General features: G+C 44.9%; 1 protein-coding gene across 1 annotated transcript; it reads left to right on the forward strand.

Annotated features, from left to right (window-relative positions):
- Positions 1 to 2,358: 2,358 nt before the first annotated feature.
- On the forward strand, positions 2,359 to 18,444 carry LOC308101884 (uncharacterized protein). Its single transcript, XM_080451417.1, has 12 exons — positions 2,359 to 2,518; positions 4,078 to 4,537; positions 5,411 to 5,821; positions 6,458 to 6,680; positions 7,230 to 7,609; positions 9,376 to 9,703; positions 10,339 to 10,634; positions 11,158 to 11,339; positions 11,739 to 11,897; positions 12,709 to 13,095; positions 13,618 to 13,749; positions 14,619 to 18,444. The coding sequence occupies exons 2-12, from the start codon at positions 4,133 to 4,135 to the stop codon at positions 17,647 to 17,649; spliced, it is 5,934 nt and encodes a 1,977-aa protein (XP_080307543.1). The 5' UTR covers positions 2,359 to 2,518; positions 4,078 to 4,132; the 3' UTR covers positions 17,650 to 18,444.
- Positions 18,445 to 18,921: the final 477 nt, after the last annotated feature.

Consider the following 18,921-nt stretch of genomic DNA (forward strand, 5'->3'; position numbering starts at 1 on the left):
AAGTGAGATAGGAAGTGATGAAACAAAAAATGAGCACACAGAGTTGGAACTGGAACACTATAAGATTTAAGCTGATAAATAGGTTCTCTCTCCTGATTGAACAAATTGGTGTCCCACCTGAAAATGAATTTTGGGGATTACTATCAGATTATAGAGTTTTAACTTTTTAACAAAAAAAAAACGGTTTTGTTTTAACATTGTACTTACAGTACACTGTCTTTAAAAAGAGACACAGGCTTTGTCGAGCGTCTACACGAATCCAATTGGCCATACACATCAGTCATACAAAAGTGAAAGTGGCTAATAACTTACAGTATTCTAGCTGGTTTAATTGAAGTGTGTTACTGGAAGCTGCTATTGGTCAGTCATGTGGCGAGATGGCGGTCCTCTTCTCCAGGAGCCAATGAGCTGCTGTCCTGCTGCCATAGATCACATAGACCCATGACAGGACAACTATTGACAACAAGACCTGAGACAGAGACACGTCAGACACAGACAGACAAACAGGGTCCATTAAAATGTAGTCATTGTTCAACATCCTGGTCAAATAGTTAATTCCATGTATTTTCCATGAAGTATTGTGAACTTAATTTCAAAAAAAGATTCAATGAAAGTCTGAATAAAGACTAATTTATGATATTAATTCATCCATATTTAATACTGACATTGTGTGGACACCTGCTTCGCCTGAACCCTGACCCATGGGCTCTCTCTCTCTCTCTCTCTCTCTCTCTCTCTCTCTCTCTCTCTCTCTCTCTCTCTCTCTCTCTCTCTCTCTCTCTCTCTCTCTCTCTCTCTCTCTCTCTCTCTCTCTCTCTCTCTCTCTCTCTCTCTCTCTCTCTCACTCTCACACACACACACACACACACACACACACACACACACACACACACACACACACTCACACACACACACACACACACACACACACACACACACACACACACACACACACACTCTAATAGACACACAGCTAGCACAGATAGCCCGCTAACAACAGAACAGAACAGAACACAGCAGCTAACCATAGCAGTTATCATCAGTCACAGCTAACGGCTAGCTCACTCACCACAGAGCAGATCCTGTCCACCGTCCTGTGACTTAAGGTCATCATAATGACATTTAAACGGGTTTGAACCGTAGAGTTATATAAACCTCAGGTAAACGGTTCGTTTACATTGACTTCACTGTGAACAGGCTGAACACACACTGTAGTGTAGTTGCTGAACTACTGTGAGCTGCTTGTTGTTGTTTACATGGTTTCCATGGTCGCCATATTGTTCATGTCTCTGCTGGCTGTGGGCGTAGAGCGCCCTCTGCTGGCGCGGTAGACGAACAACCCACATGAAAAATGAAAACTCAAACTGTGTGTTTACTGTGTGTTAAATCAGTAGTTCTCAACCTGTGGGTCGGGACCCCCAGGGTCCCCACACAATGTTTTTTTTGTAGGGTCACCAGAATCCCAGTTGACAGTGAAGTGACAATTTAAGGACTTATTAAGCCCTTTTTAATACATGAAAAAAAGAAAGAAAGAAAGAAAATAAAATCTCTCTCTCTCTCTCTCTCTCTCTCTCTCTCTCTCTCTCTCTCTCTCTCTCTCTCTCTTTCTTGCATTGTCATTATTATTACTATGCTATTATTAGTATTTTCCAGCGGTGGAAAGTAACTAAGTACATTTACTTAAGTACTGTACTTAAGTACAATTTTGGGTATTTGTACTTTACTTGAGTATTTCCAATTTCCAATACTTTTACTTCTACTCCACTACATCTCAGAGGCAAATACTGTACTTTTACTCCACTACAATTATTTGAAAACTTTAGTTACTAGTTACTTTTCAGATATAAACTATGATATAATGAAACATACATTAACCACTTTAAACCTATTTTATACCTAGGCTATTTGAAAATAGCCGATCTACAAGCTCACAACGCGTCGCATCGCGACGCGTTGTGAGCTTGTAGATCGGCTATTTTCAAATATTTAGTACTTTTACTTTTGGTACTTTAAGTAGATTTTGATGCCAATACTTTTGTACTTTTACTCAAGTAAATTTTTAATTTTTGATTTTTACTTGTAACAGAGTATTTTTATATTGCAGTATTGGTAGTTTTACTTAAGTAAAGAATTTGAGTACTTTTTCCACCACTGGTAAACGGGCAATAATACTACATTCTCCACTCCAGTACAGTAGGTGGCGGCATACAGCTGCAACCCACCGGTAAAAACTACAAAGAACTACAAGCTGGAGGGTAAAAAAAAGAAACACGTTCTCCCAGAATGCACGGCGACATCCGGTAGCTTATTCCGGCTTCTTGTTGCTTCTTCCCAACTACTGCTATGGTTGCTTCTCGAGCTCGACATGCAAGATGAGATGTTTTGATTTGTTTTATTTCTTCATTAAAAAACCCTCTTAATTCATACTCAAACCCCTCCGGACGAAGAGAAAGTGCACGTGCTGGATGGAGGAATAGTTTAAAGAAGAAGATAAAAAAAAAGAAGATAAAACTATTAGGTAAACAAACCGCTCAGGCAGCTAACGCTGCTAGCATCATGCTAACCTGCTAACACATCTCTCACCGTTGTGTTTCTGTTTGTTTATGTGTTATTATTGGTTATTATTGTATATTAATTATAATAAACCGTGATGTTTGCTCTATGGTTGTGTGTGTGACATGTGACTGAGTGAACGTGTTGAAGAGCAAACCAGCTGTGCTAACGTTAGCAGCATATGCTAAAACATGTCATAATAATAATGATGATGATGATCAACTTTATCATTTTAAACCAGTGGTTCTCAAAGTGGGGTCTGACTGGGTGGTCCTTGCTTGAGGGGGTTCCAGGGGGTCCCTAGCAACGTTTAATGTCACTATTATTTCATGGACTAGAAGTGAAACCAAACAATTGATGTAAGAATGACTATTTCTCAATCATGGTTTCACTTTCACCACCTGGCAGTGGCTGCAGTATCAGATCAGTGGTTCTCAAACTGGAGTCTGGGGGACCCCCAGCAAGGGGTCCTTGAGGGGGCTCCAGCCAGGGATCCTAGCAAAATTATTGATGGTTAGATTAGGAACCATATGGACCCTTATTGGTCTGTAACTCAAGTGGAACGAAGTGAACCCTTGCAGGTCCATTTGGTTCCGTTTGTACACTGAATTACGGGGGTCTGTGTGGCCCCAAACTGGTGGTCCCTGGTTTTAGAACCACTGTTATAGGTGCATCTGTAGTTCAAGCTAACATCAGAAATATTCTCTTATGTGGATCCCTGGCACAAAGCATTTGAAATTGGGGGGTCCGCGTCCCAATATGTATACATGTGGGGGTCCTTGGTATGTTTGAGAACCACTGATTTAAACTTTGTCAAACTTCATAGCCATTAATACCGTGGATTTATATGGGGTCAGCTCTTGTCATCTACTTTCATAGTCAATTAACAGTTCTGACAGAAAACATGTATTTTGTACAGTATCTCCACTTTTCCACAAGCTTCGCATGAACCACATTCTCTGCACGTGATGGGGTGACATTCACAGCAGCAGTAAAGACAATGAACACATACTGTGTGGCATTATATTTTCGGTTAATTGCCCAGCCCTGTTCATGACATACTGTACATGTTAATCTCTCAAGACAGATTATAGTTTTTTGCCGATGGGTTCCCAGATTGCATACATGTTGACACATACATGCAGGGGTGTAATGGTGATTTTTTGGGGGCGGAACGCTATTTTAATGACGTCACTCGCACATCGCACACATTTTATTTTGCCTTTTAAAGTGGAACACCACTAATTTTCAACATTGAACTATGTCTTTGATACACCTTTGAACTGAAAAAAGCCCCCCACCCCCTTCTATGTTGCCTAGAACTGGAGAATTGATTGAGGTCATGTGATCAGTGACATACGCAGGGTGTGCTTTTGGCTGAGGGGGCGGAGCCAAATGCCTATAATGACATGCCCAAAATATGGACACCATTTTAAATGTGTTTTACCAGGTTTGGTAATGTGGCATTAAGTGGAAAAAAACATTAAAAAAAATCTAACTTCAGTTGAAACATGTTACCGTCAGGTTTGGTGTATGAGGCTCATCAGTCCAGCAGTGCTTGGACGTGACGCCACAGGCCATGGCACCCACACGGATGAAGCTACGCGTGCGTCGCCGCGACAACGCGGCCGGCGCGACCTCCTCCACGGCAACCACGAGGGCGACCGCACCGTCGTCGTCCTCGGCGGGAGGAGCAGCCAGAGGTCCACGGGGTGGACGAGCGGCGGGAGAGGAGGAGGGGGAGGAGGAGACGGGGGGGAGGAGACGGAGGCGGAACACCACGTCCCGGACCACCACGTCCCGGAAGAAAAGCGCCGCGGCGGCCGCCCGTCCCTCCAACGCCCCCTCCAACGCCGCTAACCTCCGCTCGATGTCGGGAGAAGACGCGTCGCCGGACTCCAAGTGTCCCATCTGTCTGGATCGCTTCAACAACCTGTCCTACCTGGACTGCTGCCTGCATCGCTTCTGTTTCAACTGCATTCAGGTAAGCCTGTCACAATTATTACATCACAACTACTACCATAAAAGCAATTATTTATTTGTGTAAATCGTTGATATATTTTCAAACATGTGAAATAAATAGTACAAATAGTAGATCTACAAAAAAGCTCACAAAGCTCACTCTAACCACAAGGCCGCTGAGCTTGGTCATTAAGACGTTTAATAAGTTACCTTATTAACTTTAATTAAACCTTATTAAATAAACCTTTGACCGTTGTGTATAGGAGTGGCGTCTGTCTGTCAGTTATTGAATAACAACTTAAGCATTGTTTGATATTTTTTGAAAATAGCAGATCTACAAGCTCACAATTATGAGCTTGTAGATCGTCAATTTTTTTTCTTCCAATTGATTATTGCAGTGGTTCTCAACCTTTTCAGGCTGCGACCCCCAAAAAGAACGCCCACCAACATAATCATATTTGAACTGGGGACCCCCCAACATAATCATATTTGAACTGGGGACCCCCCCCCAACATAATCATATTTGAACTTGGGACCCCCTAACATAATAATATTTGAACTGGGGACCCCCCACCCAGACAAGCACTTGTAATTGTAGGAGTTGAGACATTACATTTAGTTTGACTCTGTTCTACAGATAAATATTGTGAAAATAGCTGATCTACAAGCTCACAACGCGAGGCGTTGTGAGCTTGTAGATCTGCTATTTTCACAATGTTTGCCTCTTTCTGGTCTTTTTTTTTATTTTTTTTTAAGGTCACATTTTCACTGTCATTCAGGGAGGGACCCCCCAAAATTATGGGGCGAACCCCCCTGGGGGTCCCGACCCACAGGTTGAGAACCACTGGATTATTGTATAAAATGATTGATTATCGATTTCCTTCTTGCATCATAGGAGTGGAGTCTGAACAAGGCGGAGTGCCCGCTATGCAAGCAGCCCTTCACCTCCATCCTGCACTCCGTGCGCGCCGAGGACGACTTCAAGGAGTACACGCTCCGCCCGCCTCCGCCGCCGCCGCCACCGCCCGGCAACCTGACCGTCGCCGCCGCCGAGCGGGGGGGCAGGGGGGGAGGCCGGGGGCGGAGACTGACGCTCCGGAGGCGTAGGAGAGGAGGCGGAGGAAGGGGAGGAGCCGGCGGGGAGGAGGAAGACGAGGGCCCAGGAGGAGACGGGAGGAGAGCCACGACGACGCGGAGGAGGAGGAGGGGGGAGAGGGGAGGAGGAGGGGAGGAGTGGTACCTCGCTCCCCCCGTCCCCGCCCTTCCCGCTTCGCCTCCCACTCCGCCCATACCCCCTCCCTTGGAGGTAAGGTCCTGATGCCATTTATGTAATGCATGTTTTGCCATAGATAGTACATTATTCATTTAGATTATTGGTACTGGTCATGGGCCAGGGAAAACTGTTGTCTCTGTCTAAGGAGTCATCCTTAAAGGAGAATTTTGCCCTAGGCGTTTTCCTACCTTTATTTGAGGTTAACTCATCATAAGAGTGGTCCAGGACCCCTAGTTAGTTCATAACGCGCTCTAAACGGGAGTCTTTCGTCTTTGGCGCTTGGCTAGATCCGCTTATTTCTGTCGCTCGAAAATAGTTTTTTCTTGTATATATCTGTCGTGTGTGGACCGTCTGATGTCGGTGCAGTGTTATTGCTACATTAGGTAGGAAAGCGCCTAGGGCAAAATTCTCCTTTAATTATTTCACTACTCCAGTGCAAAAAATTACAATTAAACTCTTAAGGTCCTTACACACCGGTGCGATTTTTTTCATGCGAATAATACATTTTTTTTAAAAACCTTATAAAGTCAATGCAAGCTTCCACACCAGTTTCGCGGAGCGAAAAAAGCGTCTTTTAATTATTCGGAACGAGTCCGAATTTTGCGTATATTCGCATATTCACCGGTGTGTAACCGCCTTTACTCACCTTTATTTGTACCACAATTAAAGGAGTTCTTCATGGACGAGCAGCGAAGGATGATATTGGGAGAAGGCGGAGTCAGAGGCGGGTCTTTCCTGGAGGAAGGGGGCTTGATCTTTGGAGGACTGCCGGCGCTCGACGGGGCGACGGCCGCCGCGGTCATGGGCGACGCCCGGACGTGGCGACGGCTCGTGCGGCGTGTGGCGACGCGCCGGCGCCTCCAGAGGGAGGCCTGGGAGGGAGGAGGAAGAGGTAGGCCCTGTCACAATTGTTGCACAATCGCCTCATCGCTAATTATTTGAGATAATCACAATTATAGTGCAGAGCCTTCAATCGTTTCCACGTTGAAAAATGTTCATACATTTGCAAACATTTTCGAAACATTGGGAAATACGACTCTCTCACGTGTCATGATGCGACGCGCGTGAGAGCTTATAGATCGTCTATTTTCACTACTTTTAAACAATTTTTAAGTGATAGGGATAGTTCACCCAAAACATAACTTTTTTTCTATCGATTAGTCACCCCATGGAGACTTGAATTCATGGATATTGTTTTGTTTTTGTCGCATTCCTAAGCCAATAATTCGATGACCAGCGGACCGGTAGGCAGCGACCAAATTGTCATCAAATTGTTGGCTTAGGAATGCGACAAAAAAAACACAAATATCCATGAATTCAAGTCTCCATGGGGTGACTAATCAATAGAAAAAAAGTCATTTTGGGGGTGAACTATCCCTTTAATCGCAAATATTTGTGTGACAATTAAAGGCCAAGTAAAAAATGTCATGATCTTTGACAGGAGGCGCGGAGTCAGAGACGGTGGCGTTCCGCCGCGCGCTCTACACCACGGGGTTCCGGGTCCGCGGCGTGGCGGGGGCCGACTCGGACCGCCACCACCGGCCCGTCACGGCCGACAGCTTCCGCCGCAACTCCGCCCACCTGGAGAGGCTCCGCCCCTGGCTGCGGCGGGAGCTGACGGCGCTGTACGGCGCTCACGCCTCGCTGGTGGACGTGGTGCAGCGCATCATCTGCGCGCGGCTGGGCCGCCACGGCCTGGAGGACACGCCCGCCGTGGAGGACGAGCTCCGCCCCTTCCTGCTGGCCAGGACCGCCCACTTCCTGCACGAGCTGTTGAGCTTCGCGCGCTCGCCCCTCGACCTGGAGAGATACGACATGCAGGTCTGGATAAAGACACCTTTATAACCCACTAAGGCCAGGGGGCGCATCTGTGTCACTTTAGATTTCTTTGGCTATTCAAAAATAGCAGATATACAAGCTCATAGCGCGGCACCGAGTGCCACGCTATGAGCTTGTAGATCTGCTATTTTTGGAAAATCTTGTTTTTTTTGCTTATCTCTTTAAAGCGAACATTTGTAACTCAAATATTTGCGTCTGGGGGTCCTTGTCCCCTATTTTGAGATGGGGGTCCGCGGCCAAATACATATAATTTTGGCGGTCCTTGACATGGTAATGTTTTAGAACCACTGATGTAGCAACATGTTTTAAAAAAACTGTTAGGATTTGGAAGACATTTTGTAGAATCGGCCTCAGGTCTTAGTGGGTTAACATTAAGACACAGAAAAGGCAGAAAAGACACTGTTGGGATTGAGTATGAATGAGTATATTTGTGACCTAAAATTGACGCATTGCGACGCGTTGCAGATCGGCTACCGTAAATCCTCTAATAGTGACCCAGGCTTTTATTTGTTTCAACTGTACCGGGTACCAGGTTTTTATTGAAAGGACGCATATTTAGAGAGAGTCTATATTTCTATTTTTCAAACGGATCAGAATGAATTAATCACCATTTTGTTTAAACAGTGCAGTTACAGGTGGTAACTGGTCATTTTAACTTTTTCAAAGTGAAATCAAGTAACTTTACCTGAGTAAAATAGTGCAATCACAATACTGGTATAAAGGTAAGAAACAAAACAATTCTGAGGTAGGCCTACTCTCTTGGTAAACATTAACACCATACCATTTATATGGTATTTACTGCACAGACAGATACATAACAAAACAATATATATATATAAGATGGTATTTCCTATAATAACAAATAATCAATGCAGCTTACATGAACAAAATGAATCAATTTAGTGCAAATTATGACCTCAACTGAGGGGTACACTCACAATAAGACAGACAGAAGGAGAGAGGAAGGAAGCGGACAGACAAAATATACGACAGACAAACGTCTTGCCTCCAGTTAGAGGTGCTCTTTTCTTGTCAGTTGCCATCAGCTCATTCTATTGTTTTTTCCAATATCTGATTTGTTTAGCATCAATTTCAAAGTGCTTTGTGGCTTTCTCTCCCAAATGCTCCACCGCATACCGCAAAGCTTCCTCTTTGAACTTTATCAAACTTGCGTCTGTCTATACTAGTAGCCATGCTAGCTTGCTCTCTGCTGTCTTGTTGTTGTGTTGTGCTGCGCACCCTGTGTTCCATGAGGAAGTATGGGGTCAGGGGCGGGTCTCGGGGTATCATAGTAAACACCGCCCTCTTGTGACCTCTGTGAGAGGCTTTTATTGGAAGACCGGCTTTTAACTGCTTGTGTCAATGACGCCCCGGGTCATTAATAGACGGACGGCTTTTAATTGAATAGAGGGCAGTATTAGAGGAATTACGGTATTCTCTAAAAAAATTAATTACTTAAGTTATTAATTCATAATGTAATTCTGTAAGGGTCCCATTTCTTTTGCTCCAAACAACTTTTCAAGATGTTTTTGAAAATAAAAGATCTGCAAGCTCACAAATATGTGGCATCACAACGCGTTGTGAGTTTGTAGATCTGCTATTTTGAAATAGCCGACATATATAGGGTTAAACAGTGCTTAAACAGATTTTGATGCTTTATTAGCAAATTTTGCTGGGGACCACCTGGGGGTCACGGGACCCCACTTTGAGAACCACTGACTTACCCCCCTTTAATGTCTATAACCCAGGCTGTCTACGACACGCCCGAAACAGAGGGCGATACAGACTCCTCCAACAACGGCTCGGTGATCTCCATATCGGAGGGAGAAGAAGAGGAGGCGGGCGGGAGAGGAGGAGGAGGAAGTAGCAGTCACCACGACGACGACATAATCCAGACAGGAAGTTCCTCATTCCTCAGCCAATCGGCGTGGGACGATGACGAGACGCCTGGTCCCTCCTTCACCTCCTCCTCCGTGGCCGAGCTCTGCTCCCATTCGCCGGGGCTGCTGTCTGTCAGCCCCCCCGCCCCGCCCCCCAGGAAGGAGGGAGGAGCCAATGAGGAGGCGGAGGAAGCGGGTAGGCCTGTTGTAATTATTACATAATCGCTTGATTGCAGTTTTGTTTTCTTCGTCAGAATAGTTTTCATTAATCTGTATGAATTGATCTGTTGAAAAATGTTCAAAAATACTGGATATTGGCTATTTCTGCTATTCTTTTTTTATTTCTTTTTTTATTATATTTAAAATATAATAAAAATACCTTTACCTAAGACGGCCTCTTAAGTCTTTGACTGCCAGATCAATAGTGTAATAGTGTGCCACTGCTGCCAGCAAAAACAGCGATTTTGCTGTACCTTCGAAAAATCATGGAATATTCTCTGTGACCACCGTCCTCACGGAGATGGGCTCGTTACACGCACAGGGTTGTTGTAGTAGAGGGGGAAAAAATAGTCCTGTCGCGATCCTCCATTCAAGAGCTATGGCCGTTTCAATGAGGCTTGTTTTGCCGTAAAGCAGGAGGAACGGAGATCTAGCAGAGATATGGCCGTTTCACTGCAGGCCGTTTAAATGACGTGTCCATGCCAGGCAAAGAGTTAAGGACTATAGCCCAAGAGCTAAACAGGATGGTCATTTTCATTGATATGTTCAATGCCAAAAACACTTAACTCGTAATGTGATGTGACAATAAAGATTGATTCTTGTGATTTCTAGAAGCAGGACGAGGACGAGGAGATGATGACGAGGAGGAAGAGGCGTGTGAGATCGTGGGTTATGTTAAACCCATGGCAGAGAGGACACCCGAGCTGGTCCAACTGTCATCTGACACTGAGGAAGAGGAGCAGGAGCAGAAGACGCTCCCTCCTCCTTCTCCTCCTCTCCCTGAGCTCCGTCTCTCCCCTAGCCCTCCCTCTCCCCTTCCGCCAGCAACGTCCAACGCAGACCGAGAGAGAGACAGACAGACGGATGGAGAAAAAGACAGACAGACGGACGGAGAGAAAGACAGACAGGTAAGGCCTCTTCACAATTATTCCATAATCGCTCCCATCACAATTATCTTTGCATAATCATTAGAATCGTTTCATTTTATACAACCAGCTGGAGGAAATAAAAAGAAGTAAAATGTTTACTTACAATAAGTGTTAAATAGCTCTATATTGTGATAGTAATCATTGCTATAGAGTGTTTGTTCAGTAACAGAAGTTTCCCTGTCTCTCCAGTTCTTTAGTTTTTAATCAAATTTAGAACGTTTTTGAAAGTATAAAATTAATAAACAAATTATGTATATATGGCCCGTTTTGGCCATAGTACATTATTTATATTAATTAGGGTCATTGTCAGTCATTTCTTTGTGTAAGTTATTTGTAATATATGCCCTGTGCAGTTTTAGTTTACAAAGCCTAAAAGGCAAACAGAAGTGTAATCTTTTAATCTTATGTTCCAATGTTCAATGTCAGAAAACACAATTAATTCATCAATCGCAATTATTAGTGTGACAATTAATCGTCAACTAAAATCTCATGATGGTGACAGTCCTGCAGACATGCAGACGGAAAGGGAGACGGAGAAAGAGAGGGAGGCAGCCATCGGGACTCGGAGCGTGCACTAGACGCCTCTTCGGGGTCACGTGCACGCTCACACTCATCGGGCGTTCGAGACGACTCGTCCTCCCAGAGAGAGAGGAACGAACAGAGGGAGAAAGAGTACAATACAAGGTATTCCAGTAGGGCTGTAACCAACCATTATTTTCCTAGCCATTGTGCTATTGATTACTTTTTTCGATTAATCAAATGATCGAGAAGCACTTTTTGCGGGATATTCTTTTTTATATATCAACAAATCGACGTGAACAAATTTGAATAGATTTATTGAAAATCCACTTAACTGATTAGTCTGATTAACCACTTAAGCCCTATTTAATATGTTGTGCTACAACAGCATCTCCCAAAATTATGAAAATAGACTAGTATCTACAAGCTCAGTGATCAGCTTGTAGATCGGCCATTTTCTCTATTTTTAAAACAAATTTTACATTTTTCCTCCAAAGAGCGATTATTTTGATTATTGGATTATGGATAAATAGTTTGATTGAGTATTGCATCCCTATATTCCAGCATCACAGTATTGCTTTCCAATTGCCTCGCCCACGAGAGAGAGAAGCGGAAGAAGAGGAAGAGACAGGACATCTGTGACAAGGAAGAAGAGGGGGAAGATGAAGAGCGGAGAGGGTCAGAGAGAGCGTTCCTCCCTCTCTCTCTCCCCGGAGTGTTCAGGTTATTATAGTTTTGACTTCATGTTTTCAGTTTCAGTTTAGTTTTAGTTAGATTTTAAAGGTCACCTTGTGAGTAAATATCGCCTTTTTACGTTACCTATATATATTTTTTATTATTTCAAAATATCTTTTAAATATTTTAACTCATTCCCTGCCTAGAACGACTAAAACGACTTTTGTCCTTTAAGCCCCCACTGCCAAGAACGACTAAAACGACTTTTAATTTTTTCAATTTGTTTTTCTTTTTTTTTTTTTCTTATTTATTTATTTAATTTTTAACCTAAAGACCAAGGAGATATGATTTGTTGAAGATCTAGACTCCAATCCACTTCCTTGTTAACTTAAAACTTAAACATTTTGTATCTTGGCTCCTGAGTACTTTTTTTTTCTATGAAAAATCTCTGGCAGTTTGTCAAACGCAAAAATAAAAAAGTTCTGGCAGTGAATGAGTTAATGAACTAACAAAATACATATTTTCGTTCAGAAAAAATGTCAAAAGAATTTCAGACATTGAAAAAAAGTTCCATAAATGTTTAAAAGTATAATTTAGTAGTATAAATAGCCAATCTACAAGCCCACAATGCGTTCGGAGCAGCGCGTTGTGAGCTTGTAGATTATTTTTAAAAAGGCTTAGCTTTAGTTTAGCTTCCATTAGTTTTAGTTTTTTGTGGTATTTGTCGGTGTGGTATTTGTCGGTTGAGATTTTAAACGATGTAAAAAATGGCAGAGCTATTCAGTTAGTAACTAAGTTATTTGTGTGTGTCTGTTCTTCCACCACTGACCATAATAACCTTGTTTTCTGTCTCTTCCAGTGCGACATCCACTCCCTCGCCGCCTCGCCCCGCTAGGCTCTGCCCGGCATCCCCCTGGGCTCCTCCCCTTTCCCCGGAAAACCTCTCCCACCGGCGCTCCTCCTCCTGCTGCTCCTCCTCTTCCTCCTCCCCTCTCTCCTCCCCCCTCCCCTACCCCCCGCTTTCCCCCGGGTGCGGTCACCACGGCGGCGACGACAACAACAAGCCCAGCGGGAAGAGGAAGTACAAGAGCCGCCACCTGGACGACAGCGTAAAAGACCCCACCTGGAGACCGGGCGGGGCCTCCTCCGGTTGCCGTGGAGACAAGAGGAAGGAGAGAGGGTTGGAGGAGAGGAGGAGAGATAGAAGGAAGCGGAGAGAGAGAGGGAGGACAGACAGAGGAGAGAGGTGAGATAAATGGATTTTTAACATTGATTATGCGACTACATTAATGGATCGATCTAAATGTGCCATGAATCATATGATGGATCGGTCATACAATTATTTATCAATTGGTTCACTGAAGCTTTGCAGTTAATGCTACGCTAGGGATAAGGAAAGGTGAGCCGGTCATTGTTGAGAAATAAACCCGAGCGATTAGACCCGATGCGAAGCAAGGGGCTCTTTATCACCCTGAAGTGGTTTGTTTCTCTCAACCTGCTCACCTTTCGTTATACCACTGATTATATGTCTACTTAATGAAGCCATTTAATAAATTGACACAAAACGTAACAACAAAACCATTTCAATTATTGTAAAAGGAGTTTCATATGTTTGTCTTTTAGCTTTACCTCCATTGACTCTATCTCTGTCGTCTCTTCTCACGAAAACAATAACTCCTCTGTCATTCTCTCTCTGTCTGTCTGTCTGTCTGTCTGTCTGTCTGTCTGTCTGTCTGTCTGTCTGTCTGTCTGTCTGTCTGTCTGTCAGCAGTAGGAGGAGTAGAGAGGAGAGGAGTCCCAGTGTTGAGATCATCTATGAGGGAACCTTAGCCTCCAGCACACCCCGCTCTCCTAGCAACAAACGGCGCAGGAAACGCAGCAGAAAGCCAAAGCATAACAGGTAAACCTCATTTAGAAACACAGACAGTATACCAGTGATTCTTTTTTTTTTAAAGTTTTTCATCTCAAGGACCCCCAGTTTGATTTGCATTAGGCCAGCATGCCCCTATTTGATACCATTTGTTTTATCTCTGGGACCCCAATCTAGAATGTAATCCTCAGTGACCTCCTAAGGGTCCATTTGGAGCCACTGGTGGTCCCCGGACCTGACGTTGAGAAGCGGTGCTATAAACAACAGCTTAAAGGAGCACGTCACCCATTTTCAACCATGTCTTCATATATTTGGTCCTCACGAATGCTCATTTTAAGATGGCACCATTTCTGTCTACTCACTGTGTCTCAGAGGAGGGTTGTGGACAGTTCAGAAACCTGCCTACCAGTGACGTCATCGGTAGGCAGGTTTGGTAATTTGGTAACAAGATAATTAATGCAAAACAATGTCTTCTATTTCAGCATGCTAGGCTGTAGTTTCCATTATCTTGGAACCCCCATCGATGAAATAACACATTATTGTTGTTATTATTATTATTATTATTATGAAACATGCCCTTAACCACTTAAACCCTATGTGTATATACTATTCAATCTATAATTGGTCTCCTCCTTTTTTCCCTCTACACTCTTTGCCAAAAATAGCCGATCTACATGCTCACAACGTGTCGCATTTTGCAACGCGTTGAACTTATTGAAGCTATTTTTGGTGAAGATATTTGGTGTAGAGAGAAAAAAAGGAGGGGGCCGAGGATGGACCCCTGGGGGACCCTGTTCAACTGATGTATAGGGTTTAAGTGGTTAAGGAGCTCTAAGAGACGGGGGAACTTCATTAAGGTGAATATTATCGTTATTAACACAATATTGCCCCTCCCCCAGTGCACCTGTCATCATCACCATCAACAGCGACAGTAGCCACGACGACGACCGCTACAACAACAGCAGCCCCCTCAGTGGCCTTAGCAACCATCAGCCCATCGACTTCGCCTCCAAGCTCCCCGCTCTCCCATTGGCCGGTCCGGGTGCGGGGGGAACGGCCGCCGACGACCTCGGCATCAACATCAGTGAGCTTCCCGTCGACATCATGGACCGGGCGTCCAATAAATCGGACGGCGAGCCCGGCGGCCAATCGAAAGCTGTCGTCGACCCCGTCACGTTCCTTGATAGCGAGGATGATGACGATACAGATATAGAAGTAGATGATGAGCCCGCCCCTCCCCCCAACAACGAAAGCCGTGAAGATGATGTCAACGCTTCCGTCAGTCAAGCGGTGTCCGTTAGGCCACAGGAAAAAGAGAAAGAACGAGACAATAGAAAGAAGAAATTGAACACACGGCCAAAGAAGAGAGGAGGAGGAGAGGGGCGGAGTAGAGAGAGAGATGGAGGGATGAGGCATGGAGAGAGAGAAACCGAGGACGGAAAGAAGAAGGACAAAACCGCCGTCTCTGCCGACACCCATCTCCTAGCAGCCATTCTCAGTGACCTGGAGGGCCTGGCCAACCCTAAACTAAACCTCTCCCCGACCTTTAACCCCACAAACATCCCTCCTCACCGCAACCACACCCACCAGAGCAGCCAGGGTGTGAACACAGACATACCATCCAGCATGGAGCCCAGAGGGAGAATATCGCCCGTCGACTCGCATCCCAGGAGTCACAGTTCACCCCTTGACTTTCGTTCCAATAGTCACAGTTCACCCGTTGACTCAGATCTCAGGAGTCACAGATCGTGTGCGGAGTCACATCAGAGGAGTCACAGTTCACCCCTTGACTCGCAACCCAGGAGTCACAGTTCGGCCATTGACTCGCATCACAGGAGTCACAAATCACGTGGTGAATCAGATCCCAGGAGTCACAGTTCAGCCGTTGACCTGCAACGGACAAGTCACAGTTCAGCCATTGACTCCGATCCCAGGAGTCACAAATCACATGTTGACTCGGACCCCAAAAGTCACAGTCCATCCATTGACGTGCATCCCAGGAGACACAGTTCACGCGTTGACTCAGATCCCAGGAGTCACAAATCACGCGTTGGCTCAGATGCCAGGAGTCACAAATCACGTGTTGACTCAGATCCCAGGAGTCACAAGTCACGTGTTGACTCAGATCCCAGGAGTCACAAGTCATGTGTTGACTCAGATCCCAGGAGTCACATTTCATCCGTTGACTTGCATCAAAGGAGTCACAGTTCACGCGTTGACTCAGATCCCAGCAGTGACAGATCACCTGTTGTCTCCCAGAGTCCTAACTCTGTCCTACAGCTTACTTCCCCATCCTTCTCAGCGCCACCCAAACACCAGCCGTCTGCCACCGCGTCCTCAGACGACGACACAGACTTCTGTCTGCTTCTAGAACCACTTCCAGCCAATCAGAAGAAGGCAGACAGGAAGAGAAAAGCAGTCTCCTCTCCGCCTCCGCTCCACAGGTTTAGCAAGAACAGTCCGGGAGAAGCCAAGGAAAACGGCATTGATGATGTGGCTTTTACACTGACCAATAGAAACACCCCACCGCCCCTCAAGCACAAGGACACTAAAACCCAGGCCTTCTCTCCCATCCCGCCCCTCAACGTGCACTCTCCTCTCAGTGAGTCACAGTCCACCAGCACTGACTCAGTCAGTGTCATTTCTCCTGCAGATTTCCCTTCAAACGCTGCAATTTTCCCCATTGACTCCCATTGCAGTTCCAGCTCCTTTCTACCAAAGGACAGCCAGCCCATACCTCCTATTTCTACTCTGAAGAAACATTTCACCTACTCTTTAACTTCTGGTCACAGATCAGCAGTCGACTTTCAGCCGTTCTCGTTAGAGCGTCATTCCAACAGTAACACGTCCACTATGGGTTCTGCTCATACCCATTCACGTCCGACTCATTCTGACTCTTCCCTTGACCTCCATTCATCCAGGGAAGAGAGTTTAACTTCCAGTGGCTCCTCCTCTAGAGCGAAGACAGCGTCTAGTTGGATGTCACCCATTCACTCACCTCAGTTGGGCACAAAATCCCCCATTGACTTAACCCGGTTAGCTAAAACATCACCTGTCGACGTACCTCAGTTAGGTAAACATTCCTCTTATGCTCCTCCCCGCCCCTACGCCCGTTCCTCTCATCCTCCCACCAGGGACGGCCATCCCTCCCTCCTTCACAAATCACCCATTGAGCGGAGAGATCACAAACACAGTCACCCAGGCCAGCCATCCTCCTCTCCCATAGAACACAAGGCTAGCAGAGACTCCAAGCTTCGCTTTGACTCACACTGGGAGCCTCAGCTCTCCGTTGACTCTCACTGCCATTCTTGGACCCCTATTGACTCCCGTTCAAAGTCCTCTCCAAACACCACAGTTCATATTTGGCCCCCTATTGACTCCCGTTCAAAGTCTGAGCCGAACAACCAAGTTTGTATTGACTCCCGTTTAAAGTCAGAGCCGAACAACCGAGTTTGTATTGACTCCCGTTCAAAGTCCCCTCCGAACGACTCAGTTCGTATTGACTCCAGTTCTTGGCCCCGTGTTGACTCCTGCTCCAAGTCTTCTCCAATCAAGCCTGGTCGTATTGACTCCCGTTCCGAGTCCCCTACAAACAAGCCAGTTCCTACGGACTCCATGTCAAAGTCCTCTCCACACGAGCCAGTTCGCATTGACACCCGTTCAAAATCCTCTCCAAGCATTCCAGAGCGTAGCGCCAAACCGCCCATTGAGTCCCATTCTAAACCTCTATTCCCCACTGACTGCCAATGGGAATCTGGGCCCAGCATTGACTCCGTGACAGAGTGTCCCGACAAAGACAACGAGTCAAAGTCTTCCCACTGCCCCTCTCACTCAGAGACTCTGCGTGACATTGAAGGACGCCTGGTTGACAGGACCGTGTCTCCTACTGAAGACAAAGTGTGTATAGAAGACACACACACTGCAATGTAATGAAGAGACGGACATTCACACACACACACACACACACACACACACACACACACACACACACACGCCCTCTATAGCAGCGATTCCCAACCTCTGGGCTGGGGCCCACTGTTGGGCCATGAGGATATTGTAAGTGGGCCAAAATGGCAAAACACTAAGATTATAATGATATAACAATGTTATAAAAAAAAGAAATGTATTTATCTTTTTCTTTAAAACCTTGAAAAATGTGTTTTCATTGTAATATTGATAAATAGAAACTTCACATAATACTACATTAGTTCCACTGATCCACGCCGGAATACAATCGATTGATTCATCATTAAAATAAACATGCTTTGGCTGCTATAAGTGGTCAGATGGGTGGGCCACGAACACTTTGGAGATTTTCTAGTAGGCCCTCAACCCTCATCCACAAAAGGTTGGGAAGCACTGCGGTATAACAATAACACGGACTGACCACACACACACACACACGGTGCCACTAGCTGATTAACTTGAAAGGAAGACTGTCACCCACTCTGTTGAAATGAGATATTATGTGACTTGACGTATGATTTGAATATAATTACTTCTTTTTTTTATGACTTAAACATTTTGAATGTTAAAATGTGTGTTTAATTGTTTATAGTTTTACCTTTTGTTACATTTCACTGCTGTGGACACTGGCAGTTTCATAGATGTGTATGTATGTGTGTGTGCGTGTGAGCGCGTCTGGGTGTGTGTGTGTGTGTGTGTGTGTGTGTGTGTGTGTAATACCAGTGTCTACAGACTTGTGAATAAATGTTTCCATATGAAGTGTTGTATGTTTGTTTTCTTGCACACCACAGAAAACATGACAATATTCACTAGGGCTGGGCAGTTAACCAAAAATATATAACCCACTTAATCTTGCTCGTGTAGGTCAATCGAATAATCGAGAATTAGGTGTTTGAATTTCTTATATATCAATAGGGGGGTAAGATTTAATTTTTTTTAATGTATTTGTATTTACTAAATTCATTCATCTGATAAACCACTTAACCCTGTATTATATTTTGTTGTACAATGTTGGTGTACAAAAAATAGTCAATCTACAAGCTCATGTGTCACGAATTTCACAATGCTATGATTGTGAGCTTGTTGATCTACTATTTTTTTTCTTTTTCTTTTATCGTAATAGGCGATAGGCAAGGAAAGTTTGACTTTATCGTGATTTTGCTGTGGGGTTTAAACATGAACTGTATGTCCAAAAGTGGTGACAACTCCGTTAAACTCCAATGGACCGATCTTTTC

The sequence above is a fragment of the Gymnoscopelus braueri genome (genome assembly GCF_963280865.1).
Source record: "Gymnoscopelus braueri genome assembly, chromosome: 15".
In the NCBI taxonomy this organism is placed as follows: Eukaryota; Metazoa; Chordata; class Actinopteri; order Myctophiformes; family Myctophidae; genus Gymnoscopelus; species Gymnoscopelus braueri.

Excerpts from the sequence above, each read along its gene's own strand:
- LOC308101884 (XM_080451417.1), top strand. The coding sequence starts at position 4,133 with ATGGCACCCACACGGATGAAGCTACGCGTGCGTCGCCGCGACAACGCG. Across the intron at positions 6,681-7,229 it reads CTGGGAGGGAGGAGGAAGAG|GAGGCGCGGAGTCAGAGACG; the intron begins GTAGGCCCTGTC and ends GATCTTTGACAG. Across the intron at positions 11,340-11,738 it reads GAGAAAGAGTACAATACAAG|CATCACAGTATTGCTTTCCA; the intron begins GTATTCCAGTAG and ends CCTATATTCCAG.